Source organism: Natator depressus, chromosome 11 (assembly GCF_965152275.1).
Source record: "Natator depressus isolate rNatDep1 chromosome 11, rNatDep2.hap1, whole genome shotgun sequence".
NCBI classification, from domain to species: domain Eukaryota; kingdom Metazoa; phylum Chordata; order Testudines; family Cheloniidae; genus Natator; species Natator depressus.
In genome coordinates, this window is record NC_134244.1 from 61,548,898 (window position 1) to 61,569,260 (window position 20,363).

Genomic DNA, 20,363 nt, shown 5'->3' on the forward strand with positions numbered 1-20,363 from the left:
CCTTGATCAGCTATTCAGCGGGGTGCAGGAGGCACTTGGGGGGGGAGGAGGAGTAGGGGCAAGGGTGGAACGAGGCGGGGGTGGAGCAGAGGCAGGGGCTTGGGGGAAGGGGTGGAGTGGGGGCAGAGCACCCCCTGGAAACAGAGAAAGTCAGCACCCATGCTCTACAGCTGCCCCTCCTCCAAGCTGTGTGGACACGTAATGCTCCTTCTTTGCCACACCCAGACCCTTGAAGAGTGAAGGTGTGTGGAGGGTGCAACTGGTGATGCATGGCAGCTTGTTCCAACAGCAACTCTAATTGCAGCTTTAACAGAATCTGTTTTCCACCAATTACATTTGAAATACTTTAAAACCATAAGTTCAGCTTTGCATTAAGGGCCCAATTCAAAGCTGCCCAGACTCCCACTGGGCTTTGCATCTGTCCTAAGCATGTTTGCATTATTTTGCTTTTTTTAAAAACACGATTAGCAAAAGTTCTGTCTAATGATAACAGCTAAGAAAAATTACATGAAAACATATGACCATTATCTTGACAAAGATCCTTTTACGCATTGCTCGTCTGTCTCTTGAGTCTTGAAAAAGGAAACTAATGCCAAGTATGACACACTAACATTTGTTCCCTCTTTTTATTCCTTGACACACAACTGCTTCCACTTTTAATTTCTCTTGCACATAAACACAAGCTTCCAGTTGCAAGATATGGTGTGGATGGCTCGTCAACCAGTCTTGTCGTCATTCCTACCACCTCTGATAGAAACACACGGAGCAACCCTTTGGTTTGCTGCGGAAGTTAGACTTTGTTGCAAGGCCTACGTGTGAGGGTAGAGATACCAGTTGTCTGAACACATGGGGGGTTAAGAGTCCTTTTAGTGTCTCAGAGGGTGGCTTCAACCCCTTCAGCACTTTGCCTGGACTGTCTCATGAAAAAAACAGGAGGGCCTGTCTTTTATAATGTTCTGTTTTTAAAGCAAAACGTCTCTGGGGACCGTAGGGTCCTAAAAGTCCAAGGCCTGGAATTCTTCCTTTCTCTCTTTCCATTTTAAACAGGAAACATTTGCACTAAGCGATTCCAGGGGGAGTGTTGTAGGTTCATTTCAAGGCAGATAATGTTTGTTCATTGCCTATGTCTGTGATTTACCCCATGGGCTTAAACGAGTGCAGCAGAAAACCACATGTTGTGTTTCACTTCATGCAAAACAATTTTCGATGGCATCTGGGAGGGGAGCCCGGGTTAAGAAATGAGAAGCATGCTTTTAAAATCCCTGTGTGAACAAAAGAGAGAGTTTGGTGGAGGAAGTGAAAGTCATCAGCAAATTTGACACCTGATACCTTTTACAATAGAGATTTTTTTAATAAATCCACAAACATTTATTTAAACAACAGCTGATGAGTTTAGTCCTGTGCCCCTAGGGCAGGTGTATCTAATTTACATTTTCCGTCTTCTCTTTGGGTCAAAATCCTGCAGTTCCTTCAGCTTGTCTTCAGGCAAAAAATTCCTCTGAAGTCAAGGGGAGGTTTTGCCCGAGTGAAGTAGAAGGACATTTGCAGTCCCAGCAGTAAAACTCTGAAACGTGCTGAACTGTTGTGGGTGCTGCAGTGGCGGATCTATGCAGAGCAATTATTTTTGCCATTTAGAAGTATCACGTTAAACTATTCTAGGGAGAAATATCAATCCCTCATTAGTGTAAATCGTGGAATTTAAGACACAGAAAGGTACAGAGGGGACTTTATAGCCCATCCTCTGGGATTACATGTTCACATGTTGCTTTTCACATGCACCAGAGCTTGCCAAGCCCTTATGGATACAGACAAGTTACAGAACAGACCTAACATCAGGCTCTCCAGCTCACGGGAGGAGGGGGGTTTGAAACCTCGCTGGCGGCTAGCCCATTAAACACAGACACTGTATCCTAACATCCCTTTTGTTTCTTCCAGGAGTTCCAAGATTTCCAACTATGGTGTTTTGGGAGTTTTACAGTCTGACATGTTAGAAGAAAAAAGTGGGCCAAGGCTGGGAGGTGTGATTATTTGTGCACATAAGGCTTATGGGATTTGCAAAGCTGTAGCCCAAACTCATCTGTTTATCCTCAGGCTAGATAAGACACAGTCAAACACCCATTGTTTGAAGGATCTTTGTTTCCATTATGGCAAATGGATCAAGGGAGGCTGGCTTTGTGAGCTGCAGAGCTCTTCTTCCTTTGTCAGTGGGCTGTGACGTGCGCAGGACCCTTGCGCTCAGTGTCCTGCGTATTAGAAGTATTGCACCAAGTTCTGTTTTGACTCACCAGGTCGAGTTACTGCTGAGATGGCATTTCCTGTCCCACATTACATGTAGAACTTTAACTACAGTGTGTTGCTGGCTTGGAATACTGCTTTATTTATCTAGATGTATTTTCTTCCTTCCCAGGTGTGGACCGGCAGAACCAATGGAGTATTTAACAGGGCCACGAGTACTATACAAAGAGAGAGATCTTCCATACTACCAAGGAGGGCAGCCTGCTGTCCACCCCTCTAAAGGAAACTACTCTCGTGCACAAGACATGAGGTACCCCCAGTATTACCCAGCCCAACAACTAACCACCCAGCACAAGGGACCCCTCCGCCAGGATGTCCCGCCTTCACCTCCCCAATCACACAGAGTGCCAGCTTATAATGAAATGAGCCGAACAGGACAGCGTGGGAGCAGCCCGGATCAATACCAATATAGACATCAGGATTCCAGGCAGAAGAATCCCATGACTGCAGCTGTATAGCCTGAAACTGGACTTTGTCAACATGGGCTGGGATGAAGGATTCCTGACATTCCCTTTTTTACAGTTGGTCCTAACAAGCTTAACTGCATGTAGGAATGGCACCTTAACTGGAATCATTCTTACTGAGCCTGCCTCAGGATTGGTTCGTTTTCCTAGGAATCTTGGGCCATATCAAATTAAGATAGTGTCTTTTAGGTACGTGCATTACCAGGCATTCAAATGTTTTTAACGCCAGTTAAAAATAGAAAGTGATGGCTGAAAAGTAAGTGTAACTGTTAGTACAGCTCAGGGCTATTTACCACATCTGGTTACACACACACAGACACACAGCGCGTCACAAGAGTCCATTTTGGATCCACACCACAGGAGTATTATATCACAGAAGCCTTCTAGTGACCTGACACATGTATTCAGTGCAGTGCTCCCTTGCTACAAGGCTCTTCGTGGGAGCAGAGAGTCTTGTGTAATCTAGTGGCACGTGCAGTGGTGAGTTCACAAATGACTTCCGTCCTGTTCCATTCCCACTCGAACCAGCAGTTTTATATTTTGAGAATGCTGTAGTCATTGATTTTTAATCTTGCCTATATCTTCCTCTTTCTGCTTCTTTGCTGGAGCATGCATCTGGTAGCCCCCCTTTTTTGTAGTTCTGCATCAAGTTTATCTTCTTTTCATATTGCAAATAATACAGTTGGACTAAAATGAACTAAACTTCCTCAGCCATACTTGGGCAGTTTGGACAGTATTCATAGAACTGTCCTACAGGATCATTAGGGGACGAGGCAACCATCTGAAGAATGTCTGTCTGTCTGTCTCTTCCCATGTGTGTGTATATTATGCAGAGCACAGCTCTTAAATGTAGCGCCTAGGGGCCAGATGCTCATCAGCTGTCAATGAGTGTAACTTCCTTGACTTCAGTGGAGCTAATCCTATTTATACCTGCTGAGGATCTGGCCCTAGGCATGAAGTACAGTAAGTGCTATTAAAGTTGTTACTTCATCAGGTATTCAGATGGATCAGGGAGGGCAGAGCCCATACTTGCCCCCACGCTAGTCAGGTTTGCATAAAGGCATCTGCTGGCATATCAGTTAATGAATTCTGAGCCTGCAGTTGTAAGCTTCTATCCTATCCTTCTGCTGTCACTGTGCATGGCTCCTGCCGTTCGAATTGTCACCTGTTAATGCAGGGCCCGCTGCTGATCATTGCAAGGAAGGTCAGGCTCTGGCAGGGCCGGTTCTGTGTGAAGTGCCAAACAATGCCAATTCGCCCAGCAGTGCTCCACAAGGCAACTGGAAAAGGGGAGGGGGAAGGAGCCTTGAGGCTTTTAAAAGCAACAGGGGATGGGGAAGAGAATGAGGATAACAGAGGAGAGATTGCTTTAGAAACGTTGGGGGCAAAGAGAAAAAGAACCAGGAGAATGGCTTAAACGATTAAGGCTTTTTAAAACAATTAGGTGAGGAGAGAAGCTGAGGTTGATGGAGAAAGAGAAGACGAGGGGAAGGACATGTGGGGAGGGAGGGAGAGAAGGTAGGAGAAGGACCTAGCTTCATTCCCCGAGCTCGCTGCAGACATTAGCTCAGGGCTGCTCTGCAGTCTCCAGGACTGGGGGGTGGCCTTAAGAAGGTAAAAGATGCTCTGCGGCGGTTTGAAATGTGCCTCCCAGCCATGCGACTTCTCAACTCCACAGACATTTGCTACGCAGTCTAACCATGCTTCAGATGCTTGGATGCTTTGCTCAATGATTTGTCATGCTGAGCATTGCTTAGGGAACCACAGAGCCTGTAACTAGGAACACATTTTAAGTAGCTTCTGAGTGTCCGTAATTCTTCAAGCTCTGCCTTTGGAAGTAACAGAAGCTAGTTTGGGCCCCTCTCCTCTAAGAGAGAGGCCTCGGTCCTGGCCTGGCTGACGCCCTTTGGTGTTCAACAAATGCGTCAGGATTCATTGCACAGGTCACCTCCCAGTTATAGATCACACGAAGGGTCCATTCATCTGGTGCGTATCCCTTTATCAGGACTGGTAAGGATTCATTTGATCTCTAGAGACTGGGGCACGGTGTATCTGAGTCTCACACAGGTTTGCACAGCTGCATTCCAAGGGGCTCTTCCAACCATTAGATGCATTCCCATTCCACTGTAAACACTGTGTAGAGTACATGCCACACGCAGCCTTGTACTTCTTTGAACAAGCTTTCTGTACTGGGTGGTATACTCGGTTAATAAAGATTTGGCAGCCACAGGGTAGCTGCTAGTGACATGAACGTCCACCTAAAGTGAAGTGAAAACAAATTAAAATACTTTCCTTTCCTTTTTTGAAATACAGCCCCAGATACATTTGATCCAGCTGTAAAGAAATTAATATGTTTGTGACAGTGGCTTGATCAAGCCAGACCACAATTAAGAACAGCTCTGAATATAAGCTACTGCCTTATCATTCATTACCTACTAACCCTTCAAATGCTCTGCAGCACAGCTTACAGAACTCATTTCCAGTGTTTCATGAGCCAGGGCCAAATAAAAACAGGATGGAAACAGCTTCTGGGTTATTTATGGCCTTTGAAGGGCTTGCTCAATTGTCTCTCTATAACCTGAAACCTCCTGTGAAAGCTCACATTGACTGCAATGGCACCTCTTGGTTAGGGCAGACAGATCAAACGAGCACCTTCCGAGCTGTTAATCTTACCCAACAGGTTACACAGAGGAGACTTTAAAAAAAAAAAAACATAGGCAATACTAGTATAATCTATGGACACATCGTACACGGCTGGAAGCTATGAAGGAGAAAACTTCTGACCTTGATGGGGGACAGGAGCAAAAAGTATCACAGACCATCTCGGTAATCTGTGGTGCTGGTCCAGGAGAAAACAGCAATTTGCTGGTTGAATATCTTGTAGAGGTACGGTATTTGCAAAGCATGGTATATAACTACTGTATATGTAGTCTGCTTCTGTGCAATGTATGATTTTAGCACCATATTGTGGAAAATATGTACCGTGCAAATTTCACGAGGTGCTACAACTGACAGTTGAAAATACACCACTTGCAAAATCCAAAAGAGCCGTTCAGTAACAGGTTGCTCTTTTCCCCATATGTCCATATGTTTTGGAGTGTTACGTGTCTGAAATGCTCTTGACACATAGTTGCCTCACACTCCTTCATCAAAAATGTGCCAATCCAGCAAAAACTTTCCTGCCGTGATCTGGGTTTGCAACGATAGCCCAGATTGCTGCAGGAGCCAGAACACTGTACGTTTGCACAGTGGCATGAGTCAAGATTAAACAAGAGCAACCTGCTTGCATGCCAGGAGGGCTGCTGTGACTCCTCAAGCCACTGAGTTGCAGCACTGGTTTCTGTTTCTTGTAAAGGGGCGGTTGGACTGTGAAGGATTTAGAGACACAAATAGAAACCGGTGACTTGCTGAGTGACCAAGCACTCGTGATCCACTGACATTGTCCTGTGAGGAAACATTACCACTGTGATAACTACTATTCTAAGGAGGCTCTGTGGGCACTCCTGCAAAGATGTCTTTGTGACAAAGGGAGGGGACCCAAGAATAAAAGCAACCCCGTCCCTAAATAATGCCTGTAGCCGTGGACACCAGCTCACACAAACGTCCTAAACTAGAAATAGCTTCACATGCTGCCTAATTTTTGTACAGAGTGAAAGTGCTACCTCCTCCTCCTCCTCCTAAGCATCATCAAAGATTTGGTTTTCAGAGAGAGAGGTCTGAGTGAATCCCATCTCATTACTCTTCTGGGGCCTGATCCTGAGGCTTCCCACTGAATTGAAGTTGTTCGCCTCCTCCCAGGATGAGGCGCTACCCGGCAGTCTTGATTGCCGTTGTTTGCGAGAGTATTCTAACCTTGCGTGCACACTCTGGAGAGTGCCGGTTGCTATCAATATATAATAAACCAGGGCGTATTGTTTATAAGTCACTTTTCTATTATTTCTTGGCTTTTTTATGATACCTGACTATGGTTGTGTGTGTGAAATAAAAAATACAGTGAAATCATCGTGGGGGGAGGATTCAACACCAAATTTGAGAAAAAATTTTGGTCCACAAATGATTTTGCATTTTTTTGTTATATATAACTATATACATTTTACCTGTTTTATTTTGCATTAAAATAAAGGCTTTAAGACTACAGACTACCATCTATTTGTATATTGATTCTATCACTTCTTTGCACTTCTGAAGGCATCATCTTCTTGGGTTGTGATCTGGCGTGGTCAGGATTAGTGGGAGAACTTCAAGGGAAACCCGGCATTGCTGCAGAAAATGGTGATAATAACTCATTACACTTAACTTTGATTCCCTCAGAGCCAGCTTTGAATCAGTGCCCCAGCATTGTGGTAGGGGATGCTCTGCTATTGGGCGTTCGATGTTCCAGATGAGTTGTAAAACCAAGGTCCTGATCCCATGGCACTTTTCAGAAAGATGTTAGCTTCTGTCACCTGCTGACTGACCCCTTTCAGAGGGAACAGCGTCCAGTGCAGCCGTGACTGATTACCTGCTGCCTGGTTGGGCTTAAGAGAAGGCACCTGAGCCTTGTAAAGGAAGCTGTAGCAGAGGCTGCGGAAGAGTTGCAGCAACCAGGAGGTGCCTGCAGGAAACCCTTGACTGGAGGAAGGGTTTTGAGGCTGGAAGCCAGACCTAGAAAGCTGAGCTCCAGCTAGGAAAGGCTAGGAGTGGCTTCATGAACATGGCTGGGAAAGGACAAGAGCTCTGGATGTGGCAGAAGACTCCAGAGCAGAGAATGAACTTTGCAGATGTGGAGACAGACTGTGTTTTGGAACCTTGAGTCTTGTTTTTGAACTGTTCCTGTTAGGCAGCCAGCCCCAAGCAGGGATGATGTCAGCCATAAAAAAGTCTGTGTGGAGTTCTTAAGGGCCCTGAAGAAGGGAAACTGAGGCAGGGGTCTACAGGGTCCCCTGGCCACAAGGGGGCTCATAAGAGGTGGTCAACTCTGTAACAGCTGTGACTAAATTCCAGCAGTTACATTTGGCCCACCTAAATTCCCTCCACAATTTCAATTCAAAGCAGAATTCATCATTTCCTGTTCTCACCTGAAGCGTAGTGTTGCTGTGTGTTATGTAACAGCCACCCCATTCCACCCCAGCTGAGGTTGCATTTCAATGAGATGGGTGCAGTGCTTCCTTTACGTGCATTTCAGAACCCTTGAAACTCTGATGCAGGTGCTTAACTTGAAGTATGAGAGTCGTCCAATTAAAGTCAATGGCAAACTACTTACATGCTCAAAGTTATGCAAACGTGGCAGCATCAGGGCCATAATTCGTATAGTACATTGGCACCTGTTCAGATGTAATGATGAAATTCTCAAAACCGAATATAAAGATGTTCAGTGTTTGGAAGAAAGTCACTAGGCCATGGAGCCACTAAAGATGTAGCACTTCTATGAATAATGTTCTCTGTGTTGCTTTTAAGAAGCATAGTAAATGGAGAAAGAGGACAATGAGACAGAAGGGAAACGAAGGCCTTACAAAATGGGGTATATCAAAAGTCGTGACCGTTTATTAAAAACGTGCAACGCTCAAGAAAATTCAGTACGAGTAAATGCAGATGTTGTCATGTATATCCAAGTGGATGGAGTAAACACCCTACACAGGCCCTGAATGGGTTAATACAGGCCAGAGGGGCCAGTTATGTCATCTGGCTGCACCTGGAGAGAGCGTCAGGCTTAACCATCCTGAAGCCCAGCTGGGCAGGAGCAGGCTAGTGAAAAGTGAGGAGGCTTGTAGCAGGACGGGTGCTGCAAGGACAGTCTGCAGTCACCCTCTGGTGATAGAGATGTGGTGAGAGGGAAGCCCAGGGGGAGAATAAGCCCTGGGATCCTAGCCTAACTCACAAACAGCTGAGAAGGTGTAAAGAAGCCCCTGGGATGGAGCAGGCCCTGGTGGTGAGCCCTGAAAGAAGGGCAGAATTTGGACTGCTTGGGAGAGAGAGTCCTGGGAGGTGTTCTGTGGAGGGACAGAATAAGGGGATCTGACAAGGCTGAGTAGGAAGGAGCCCAGGGAAACAGCAGAAAAGGAATGGGAGTGCGCAGACCTTGGCTGCTGGTTATAGGATCCCTGGGTTTGAACCCAGTATAGTGGGAGGGCCTGGGTTCCTCTTCCTCTGTGGCAAGGTGGCGTGAGTCCGGATAAGGGAACAAGGACATTGGAAAGCCCTGAGGCCAGAGTTTGAGGACAAGGGGCCTGGATTTGGGGCCAAAGACCCTCTTGTAAAGACATTGGACTGTTTTATATTGGACTTTCTGTTATCCTGGAAGTGACTGACTAAACTGTGAGCTGGCGAGAGGGCCGAGTTTCAGAAAGAGACACAGACCACCACAGCACCAGAGTGACCATCAGCCGGGGGAGAGAGCTGCTATGCCACACCTGGGCACAAGGAGACGCTCCTGTGGTGAGTGAACCCCTTTTCACCAGCATAGTCGTCAAGTCACACTGAGTCAGTTTTAGCACATATTCAATTCTAATCCATGCAGACACCAGTTTTGAAAGGGGATCCGGCCAAAAAAGCAGGACCTTTCGCTAAAGCTGGATGGGGAGATAAAGTTTTGATGTCTTAATTCCTCCTTTGCTGATGATAACCAGAGAGCTAGCTAGAGATAGTTAGAAGGCATAGTAAGAGCCGAAAACTCAGGAATCATGATTTCAAAATAGTTATCTGGCTTCCCTGGCTAATTGTTTTCCAAGGCTTCCCAACTGCAGCACTCTCCTCACCTGGGAACTGTGCTCCCAGGGTGTGTCAAGCCGAGTGTCTGTCTTCCAGTCACTGCTGCCCTTTGCAATAAGAGCTAGGTGGTGTTTTAGCCAGGTGAGTCCCATCCATTTTCATAAGCCATGCAGCTAGAACCTAGCACAGATCTTTATTCTAATCCTAATAACATTATTTTCTGTCATGCCTTTCTGTGTAGAGGATCTCAAGGTTGTGTGTGTGTGTGTGTGTGTAAAATGACATGGGGACTACTCACGCAGCACTGAAATGCAGTCACCTTCAGGGTGGAATGTGACAACAGGCTAACAGTGTGGTGCAACACTGCATTACATACTTCAGCATAGGAAGGACAACTTCAGGTGAAACTTGGGAGACTTTCAGGAAGCAAAGTGTAATTAGCTAAGCTGGAATTTAGCGAGGGACCCTGGGGTTGATACCATGAATGATTACAAATGGCCAGGAGTTCTCCTTTCTGTCTCATCCAGCAGGCAGCAGCTCCAGAGCCCTCGCACTGAGGTTGCACGTGCTTTACGCTCCTTTGCAATGCTGTGATATAACAGAAGAGAGAATTCTGGGGGAGGAAGAATGTATTGGACAGTGCTGGGCGAGGGGAAAGTTGCTAGAGAGGGCAAATGTGGTGGAATGGATTTATCCGAACACAAATTGCTTGTGGGAAGACAAGAAGTAAGGTGGGGGCTCCCGGGTAATCTGATTGCGCTGCCCAGGTAATTTTTGCTTTTGCCTCAGAAGTTGCCTAGTGCTCCCTGGAGCCATTCAGGTTAGGTACCTTTTTAAAGTACAAAATAATCCTTGCAACAAAGCCCGTTGCCAACTGTGTCCACATATCTATTCAGGGGACACCATCATAGGGCCTAATCACATCAGCCACACTATCAGAGGCTCGTTCACCTGCACATCCACCAATGTGATATATGCCATCATGTGCCAGCAATGCCGCTCTGCCATGTACATTGGCCAAACCGGACAGTCTCTACGTAAAAGAATAAATGGACGAAATCAGACGACAAGAATTATAACGTTAAAAACCAGTTGGAGAACACTTCAGTCTCTCTGGTCACTTGATTACAGACCTAAAAGTGGCAATATTACAACAAAAAAACTTCAAAAACAGACTGCAACGAGAGACTGCTGAATTGGAATTAATTTGCAAACTGGACACCATTAAATTAGGCTTGAATAAAGACTGGGAGTGGATGTGTCATTACACAAAGTAAAACTATTTCCCCATGTTTATTTTTCCCCCCTACTGTTCCTCACGCGTTCTTGTCAACTGCTGGAAATGGCCCACCTTGATTATCACTACAAAAGGGTTTTTTTTTCTCTCCTGCTGGTAATAGCTCACCTTACCTGATCACTCTCGTTACAGTGTGTACGGTAACACCCATTGTTTCATGCTCTCTGTATATAAAAAATCCCCCCACTGTATTTTCCACTGAATGCATCCGATGAAGTGAGCTGTAGCTCACGAAAGCTTATACTCAAATAAATTTGTTAGTCTCTAAGGTGCCACAAGTACTCCTGTTCTTTTTGAAAATAACCATTGTCACTTTAAAAGGTGGAGGGCGGATAAAATGGAGTGGCAGAGCCAAGCTAACTACCAGTTAGCGCTAAGCAATTGGTCATAAAGGAATTTGGCTGGGAGGGATAGTTCCTCTTACCAAAACTAAGTGCTTCTCTTCACCACATAATTATGCTGAGTCAGGATACATGCTCGAGGAATGGTATTAACTAACACAACCTGGACAGTCACTTAGTAGTCACTTTTCAGAGTAGCAGCCGTGTTAGTCTGTATCCGCAAAAAGAAAAGGAGAACTTGTGGCACCTTAGAGACGAACAAATTTATTTGAGCATAAGCTTTCGTGAAGTGGGCTGTAGCTCACGAAAGCTTATGCTCAAATAAATTTGTTCATCTCTAAGGTGCCACAAGTCCTCCTTTTCTTTTTAGTAGTCACTGTAGAGAGACAATGCTGATTATAACTTGTATCAGCTGGTTGTGGGTCAAATTGGAACCAAGCGGCTGATTGGTATCTCATAAGATCCTTCTCTCTTACAGATAAGTCCGTATGATTTAAGGTGAGACAAAGCTTCATCATCTCCGACCTGTCTAAATATCCCCAAGCAGCTCCTGGGAACAATGGTGTGATCACCGTGTTTAAGAGGGAAACAACTTTTGAATGGGCCTGAAAAGGTACTTGACAAGCCATCCACCCAAAAAGCCAAGGCTGGCAGTGCTCACAGCAGAAAACCTAGCCCAGAGGGGCTCTAAGTGGAAATTGCCTTGCATCGCTTTTCCAGAAGAACATCTGCGTCTTGGGAAAATAAAATAATATCTTGGGAACCATGTACAGTGGAGTAAAACTGCAAAATAAGACATTCAATTGAGAATTCTATATAAAACCCATGCCCTTTGCCTCCAGCAGGTAATGAATAAAAATGCTCTAAAGAAGCAATGAACAGTCAATGTTTTATATTTAAAATATGTTTTGTGAGGAAAACAATGCGCCATAGAAATGGGACTGAAAGGTTCTCAGAGATAATGCCAGAAACTGCAAGATGTTAACTGCATTGTCATATAAGTTTCAAGGTAGGATTTTAATTTTCTCTTATGAATAATAGAAGCAGTAGTGAAAGCTGCCATTAAAATTCATTAGAAGAAACGTAAACTTACATTAAAATCTACCCCATTCTTCTCTGAAGCCTTGGTCCTATTAGTATGAGCTGTCTTCTAGTCTGCCAAACCTTACCTACGTCGTGTGATTTAATCTAAGAGAGGCTCTGCTAAATTGAAGGTTTTCATGCATCACATCCTTGCATCCAGGGTAAAACAAAACACACAAAATACCCCACAAAACACTGCTCTAAATTGCAGCCTATGTTTTAAAACCAGCAAGCTCATGTTTTAAGAGACTGGGTATGCCCGTGTTTTTCTGTGCATACAAAAGAACAGGAGGTTTGAAAAGGTGGCTTGAAAATAAAAGGGGAAATATGTCTCTCTGCATATTTGCCCGCAAATCTAGTTGGCTTGTCCCAGCGATTTTCTCCAAGACACAATGAGCCCAGTTCAGGGATGTAAGATGCATGTCTGGGGATGTGGCAAAATGGTGCACAGTGCACAGATTTGGTATCGAGCGGGGTGCAAATGAGTGTGATTACACACCCAGTGCATGGTGGGGGGGGGGGACGTTTAGCAGCAAAAGCCAACCGGAAGATGTAAAGATGAAGCAGACTTTCCCCGTGCTGTGCGGTCCCCTGCACTTCCACTGAGCACCAAATGGAGGTAAGGGAAACGCATGTCCCACAAAAAGGGCCTGATTCTCTCTTGTGGGGTGGCTCGTGTACACTGCTTGAGTCACGTCAATGGGCCTCAAAGGCAACAGATCTCACCACCATCCCTGCTTGGGGACCTTGCCCAGGTAGCATAGGGCAGCTGCCAGTATGGCTCTGTGCTTGCCTCTCTTGCCAGGCACAGCGTGGATGAGGAGGAGGAGAGCAAGGCTGGACGGCAGTGCACTCCAGCTAGTCTCACCTGGCAGATAGCCCCTGTGGGGCTATTATAGTCAGTGCAGCCCTGAGGCTGCTCTACTATACAGCAGGGGGGGCTAAACAGTTCCCTGCCTGCCCTGGATAGGGCATATAAAGGCGGCTTTATACCTGTGTCAGGCCTTTAAATGGAGGCACAGATCACCATGACCCCACTCCATGCTAATCCAGCTGCCGTTTTGTATCTAAGGTGCAGAATATTAGAGAATGGGTCGCTGTGAGCTTGCGCCCTCTCGTTCTGTCGGTTGCTGTGCGCTTGTGCGCTCTCACTCTGCAGGTCACTGCTAGATCTGAAGATGAAGCCGTAATCGCTGAGATCACAGCCAATTTGATTACACAAGATGATGAGGGGGAAGTCAGTCACCTGCTGCATTTTTTTTAACTAGTTATTTAGGAAGTTTTAGCAAGTTTACAAATCCTTCCCACGTAAATATCAGAAACAAAACAATCATTACAACAGTGAGCTTTTGTTTAAAGAGACATTACACAAGAATACAGTCAGAGGATCTTTCTGCTTAACAGGGTGTCACCATATTACAGAGTGAGCATCATTACAACACCTATAATATGTCGTTTCTAGTGATTTTATTAAATTGACTGAAATCTCTGTAGGCACATATTTAACAGACCAGGTATGTCTATCAAATATTAATATTCAAAACAATTGGACAGGTGGGCTGGCTTTCTTGCAGGTGAATATACTTTGTGTGAGTACTGAATAAAAGGTAACCAAATATCTAAGTATTTATCTGTCCTCTATCTGTTTTGCTGGGTATATAATGGGTGTGTTAATTTTTCCATAACCACAACCTCCCCTATTTCTGTGAACCATTCCTCAATGGTTGGGCTATTTTTCTTTTTCCACTAGAAGGCTATCAAAAGTCAAGTGGCTACTAGCAGATGAGAGATGAATTCTTCATTCCCTTTTGTGTGATCATTTCCACTAGGAAGTGCCAGGAAGATTACTAAAGGCTCATTTGGTAATAAAGATCCAACAATTTGTGATGTTTGATTACAAATTGTATCCCCAAACTCTTGAATGACTGGACATGTCCACCATATGTGCATGTTTCTTTCACACGATTTTTGCAATGTTTATACCCATTCAATCTCTCTATTTTTCAACCCGACAGTTGTGAGGTACCATTAAACAGTATCTAAAAGAATTTTTTTTTTTATTGTGCTACAAACTGAGGTTGCTGGTCCTCTTTTCCAGATCAAATCCCATTCCTCTGAGGTAATTTGTTTATCCAGAATGTCATAGATGGTCACTTTTTTGGTAGAAAAGCTGTCTGCAAAGATTGATATAAATTAGTTATAATTGTTTTTTTTTCTAGTTGACCAAACGCCATTGCTTCTATTCAGTTAGGTTTCTGTATAAAACAGGTTTTCTAGAAAGTCAAGAAACATAATGTCTAACTTGAATGTACTTGTACCAGGAGAGAGTGGGCCAGTTAAAGTCAGCTAGAAAAGTTTCTTTTGAGAATAGATGGCCAACTGTGTGTATTGCATGGCTCTCGCAATTTTTGAAGCTCTCTGGTTTTCAGTTTGGAGTAAGAGCTGGAGTATTTGCAATGGGTGACATTGGCAAGGGAAAAGAACTGATTTTATCTCTAGTTCTATCCCAGACTCATAGAGTAGGCTTTGCTAAAGGATTTGTGTAAATTTCTGTGGTGACGTGATTTTTTTTTAATTAATCCATGGTAGCCTAGTGATGCCACAATTTTCTTGTTCAATGAAGACCTGGCGTTTGGCTGGGTAATAGGGCCCCCAATCTGTTACTGCTTTGAGCTGGCCGGCTTGATAGACATGCTGTATTTTTAATTAGTATAATTAGGAAGGCCTCTGAATAATGGACAGCTTGACATGGAGCCAGATCCTACAGGCCAGTTAACTTGTGTGCTTTTCAGGTTGACTCCTGTCTATACCCGTAACTCATGGGCCAGAATCCCCCTTGCCGTGCATCTCATGCTGTCACTGACATCCATGCGCAGTGGGTGTGAAATTCCACCACTCTGATTTGGTACCATTTTACACCCAGTGGCACTGGAATAAATGACAATGCAAGGTGCAGGGCAATGGAGTATCCAGCCCTATGCCTTCCAAGGAGGAATGATTGCAAGGTGCCAAGCTCCTTGGTTAATAAACCTGCCTTTTGTTCACAGCGCTCCTGTACTTCTCTGTTGTTGTTTGTAAATCAGACCTGCTAAGTCCAAATAGAAAATGAAGGATTTGCGTTTTCACTGAACCTTTAGTTCTGGGATCTGAGTGGCTTTACAGTGCTGATGAATTAGGCCCTGATCCAAAGCCCATGGAAGACAATGGGAGTCTTTCCACTGACTCCAGTGGGCTTTGTGTGACTCGCTGGCCAGTGTGTTACACGATGTCCCCACTCTGTGCCCGGTCCCCAGGGATGCCCCCAGCTTCCGTAGAAACTCGTGTTTAGCTCTAGAAATTCCCGGTGTCTGCCAAAATGGCAGCCATCACCTCAATGGGGATCAAGCTTTTAAGCCTCAGAACACTCCTGTGAGAAGGGAGATGCCGTGTCCATTTTTCAGACAGGGAAATTGGTGGTGCTGAGAGATTAATACCAAGATTTCCCAAAGTGGACTCTGATATGGAGTGCCTCCGTTCTGGGGGCCCTACTCTGAAACAACCTGGGCCTGATTTATCAGAGGTGCTGAGCCCCCGCAGACTTCACCCAGAGTTGTGGGTACTCAGCACTGCTGCAAAACCAGGCCCCGAGTGTCTCAGGCTGAGCACTCAGCATCAGAGACTCCCTTTGAAAGCTGGAGAGACTTGCCCGTCGGCACCAAGCCTGGTCAGTGGCAAAGCCAACAATAGAGCTGAGGATCCCTTTGGTGTGAGGCCACGAGGATCCCGGCTTCTGCCTCAGAACAGAGCCACGTCTATTAAAAATCAAGCACGTCTATTTAAAGGAGACCAACCTCTGTCATGCAGCAGCGTTGCGGACCTTTAATTGTTAGTATTCATTTCGTGCCAACAATGTGCCCTGCGCTGAGCCGGCAGCAGGGAGAGAATGGGAAATCCTGCTGTATTTGGCTGGGATGTTTATCCCTGACTCGTAATGACACTGCTCTGACAGGGATGGATGTGGGCTTTGCAGAGGGATGGGGGAGGGAGGCAGGGGCTGAGGATATGAGTAGGGGACTCTCCAAGTCCTGCTGGATATTATTCCACAGTTGGAAACACTTTGTGTAACCAGGACATTCAGGTTAATCCTCTCGCTGCAAGGAACCTACTTGGCCACGTTAATTTCTTAACCCTTTTGTTTAAAAATACATCCAAAGCAACCTCACCGACGAGCAGTGCTTTGCTTGACCTATAGCTCACCCTTCCCCTGCATCTCCCATTGCCAAGTGCTACAAGGTCTGGGCTCACAAAATGGAAAGCATTGCCGGGTGAAAACGTGACATAGCCCCAGTACAAGCCAAGCACAGACGGTCACATTTTTAGGATCCGTTTGGAGGCAGACAGATTCCTGACATGTTAATTAAGCTACAGGCTACCAAATGTTAAATCCTCTACTGAGTGTAAAATTGTCTGTGCGCTAAGGCCCTCCTGCATTTTCCTGGCTGGCGATTCTGATCCTGGTGGGGTATGTATGGAGTGAGTCAAGCATATGTAAAGTGGGTGTGCCTTTGTCTCAGTGCACATGGGTCTTGCACGTGTTTTGTGTCATGCACGTTTGTGACTGGATTTGAGAGGACGGTGCTATCTGATGGCCATGCCAGGTGTGGGCTCTGTTCACATCTACCCCTTCAGGGAGCGCTCGCCAAGGAAGATGTTTCAGCTTGTCCTCATCATCGGATTACTAGTGTTGCACGGTGGGAGTGTAAACACAGGAAAAGAACAAGACAAAAAGACACCCACAAAATTTCAGGCTGGTGTTGTGCAGCCAGGATATTTCTCTTCCAAGGGATCTCAAGAAAATATATGTGCTTGTTCTGTGATTTTTTTTTTTTGAAAGATTAGCTGGAAAATAAAACTCCAGAAAACTGGAGTTCCGAGAAATGAAACTAGACCATGAGGCATCAGATCCTTGCAGCTGTAGGTCTGTGGCTGACCCAACCCAGATAAGTAAACATTTCTGGGGCTAAACAGTGATGCATGTCTAAGGTTTCTGACAATCTCCCATCCTCGCCCACGCTGTTGGCACTCAGAGCCACTATGGGGCAGCGCTGATTGTGCACAGCTACTTGTGGTGATGGGTTCTTACCTTGTTAGCTGACACAGTGAGTATGTCAACAGCCTGGCCAGCGCTCTTACCATTGCTATCCCTCGCAGAGCTGCACCAGGTGATGGTGGGAGACTTCTGCAAGTTTGCCAGTGTAGAGTGGGTCCTTGTCCGTAATCTCAGATTGTCCCAGACCAAAAGAAAAAACTATCCCATCCCTCACCCCAGTGACCTGTTAAATCCCAGCAGGTAGGATAAGGGAAAACAAGGAAGAGTTTGCAGAAAGGGTGTTTATTAAAATCAGAGCCAGTAGCTGGCAATGGGAAACCTTGCCTTCCTTGTTCTGGCAAGGTACAAGAGGTACAAAAAGCCAGTGTAGTGGGGGAGGTCCGGGTATGTATGGGAGACACAGCTGAAGGAGTGGTGGGTTCTGAGGACTGGAACTCAACAAACATCCTGCCCTCCAGAGGGAGATGAGCAAGAGGTGGCAGGAAGAGCCTCGCACCCTGCCACTGGGTTATGAATACTGAATGGACCTACAGAGAGGCCGTGCTGGCGGAGGGGGAGAGAAGCCAAACTCATGGTATTTCTGCCCTGGTTGGAAGGAAGGAGCCCTGGACTCAGTTCCCAGGGAGGTTCCAGCCCAGTATTGATTTTGCAAAGAGGCTAAGGTAGTATGAGTGAGCTCTGGATAAACCCCAAGTGTCTGATTCCTCCCTGCTGGGTTGCACTGGAGTCTCACCAGTGTGGCACTTTGGGGAATCATGCCCCCAGACCCTCGGCTTATTAACCAAACACCTGAGCTGCAGCCACCACCAGTCTGTCGCTGGACAGGTTTGTGGATCATCAGTCGGGCCTCTGTTGAATGGGAGGTGCTGGAGAACTAACAGTGCTAGGGACTCTTTTGAGTGAGTTTGTCCTTTTCCTTCATCTGGTATCAATTCCAGAGGCACATCACCTCCACCTAATACTAAACACTGTTTGGACTCTGCAGTTTGTCCTTCTCATGGAAGATGGTGATATATGGACCTTGCTACTGATGAACCTTCTTTCAACCAGTCTTGATCCCCAGTGAAATCCTCCCTGCATGTGCTAAAGCAAAGCACATCTGCTGATCGAGAATGACTGATGCCAGGTTCCCCGATCTTGTCTAGAGGTACAAAAAGCCAGTGTGGTGGTGGGGAGGTCCAGGTATGTGTGGGAGGCACAGCTGAAGGAGCGGTGGGTTCCAGTCAGCTGAACCCAGACAAAGCCAGGAAGCTGATCCCACTCAGCCAGTTCAGGGAGAGCAAGATTTCCACAACAATAAACACATCTGATTACCAGGAAAACATGGTCTTAGAGCAGGGCCTTGCACACAAAGGGAGACTTGCTCCTGCGCCCTCTGAATGGGAAGTGGCCGCTGTGACAGAGCAGGAAAGAGAAGTGCACTGTCTCTTAGAAACTTTGATCAGCCACTCTTAATTATGCAGGCTCCGAAAACTGATGGCAACAACAAGATTCCCACTGGGGAGAGTTGGAATGTGTCTCTCTCCCACCTACCAGCCTCTCCGCTCTGCTTCTTTGAAATCCCTCACTGCCACCGGCATGGGGTTCCAGCAGCTGGCCATTCAGCCTCCCTGCGAAGTTCCTTCCTTCCAGCCCCCTTGCCAGTCTCCCTTCTAATCTGCTGCTGCAGGCAAACGCCATCAGGGTGGGACTCTGTTCTTTGCCTCCCCCCCCACCCCCCCGCGCGCACAAGGCATCACAGAGTGCCTTGTGTTTCTGAAGTGTACTCATCTGGGTCTCCCTGCAAACAAGCCCGAGCAAAAGAGGCCCTTTCATCCGCTCATTATCCTTAGACCAGACCGTCAAACAGAGAGACTTCATAGTGCCTGGCGAAGTTTGATTCTAATTTGGTAACAGATTGCGGATGAGCAAAGGCGGCAAAGGGCAAGTAATGAGAGCATCTTCCAGTTCCACCTCTCGTGGCGCTTCAGTCGTCTGTTCACAGTGACAGGCAGTCTGGTGTTTTCCTTCTTTTTTGGATCTCTCTGTTATTGTGTCTATTAGAAAAACAAGAGTCTCAGAGAAGGGGTCCCCGCAGTGCTATAATATCGGCTCAGTCTGGTGAGAATCATTTATTTAGCGGGACATTTTGAACGGCTCCTTCACCTCACATGGTGGACTTGCCAATAGTTATGGAGAGGCCTCTGCTGCAGTGCCTGCATTTTGATGGATTAGTATCACCCTCTTCTCCATTTATAGAAGGGTATAATTATCATGCGTGAGCACTTCACTGGGAAAGGATATCATTTGGCTGTTGTTGATAGCATTTTGCATCTTTCAATGGTCTGCAGCAGCTAACAACCAAAGCCTTCCTGCTGTAAACACCTATGCATGAGTAACTTTACGCATGGGAGTAGTCCCATCTTGTGCCAAGGGATTACTTGTGTGCGTAAAGGTTTGCAGGATTAGGGCTCACATATCTATTCCATTGGACCGCACTACAATAAACTGCAAAGGCGACCCTTCATGTAACTGTATTTGGCCCATGGCATCATAGTATATGAAGGTAATAACAATGCTTGACACTTAAAGTGCTGCTCATCTGAGGATCTCAAAGCACTTTACAAATGTAAATTAATGAATTAAACCTCTCACAGTCTTGTACGAGAAGTAAACATTAGTGCAAGTGGAATACAAGTGGGCAAACTACACAGAAAAATGCACTGACACTCCAAGGCAAAGTCAGCTAAACCAAAAAAAGTCACTGTTCTTCTGAATAAGAGGGTTCACATGGGGAATTATAGTGGTATAATTATACTGAGCTAGTAATGCCAGTAAATTTTCCCATGTAGACAAACCTGAAGGTCTTGTCTAGGTTATGTCTAACAGTTCAGATAACTAAATCTGAAAACATACATTAAAAATCAACTCCAGTCTTCACTTCTTATTCTGGGTGTTTGCTTTCTGAAGAACTCTCAGCTTGGATAAATTGCAGAACAGATGCAGTAGCTACAGGTTAACCGAAATGCAGCTTTTTGCTCTTGGCTTAGATGAGATGCAGAATAAGCCATTACAATGTCATTTTTGTTTGCAATTGTTTTTTTGTCAGTTTCATTTCCTGGTGTCTG

General features: G+C 45.7%; 1 protein-coding gene across 1 annotated transcript in view; it reads left to right on the forward strand.

Moving 5' to 3' along the window:
* Window positions 1-6,830, forward strand: part of PARD3B (par-3 family cell polarity regulator beta) — a 617,867-nt gene extending 611,037 nt beyond the window's left edge. Inside the window, exon 23 of the mRNA XM_074967987.1 lies at window positions 2,408-6,830. Coding sequence (XP_074824088.1) covers window positions 2,408-2,753 — 346 coding nt within the window. The 3' untranslated portion in view covers window positions 2,754-6,830. The remainder of the gene's footprint in view (window positions 1-2,407) is intronic.
* Window positions 6,831-20,363: the final 13,533 nt, after the last annotated feature.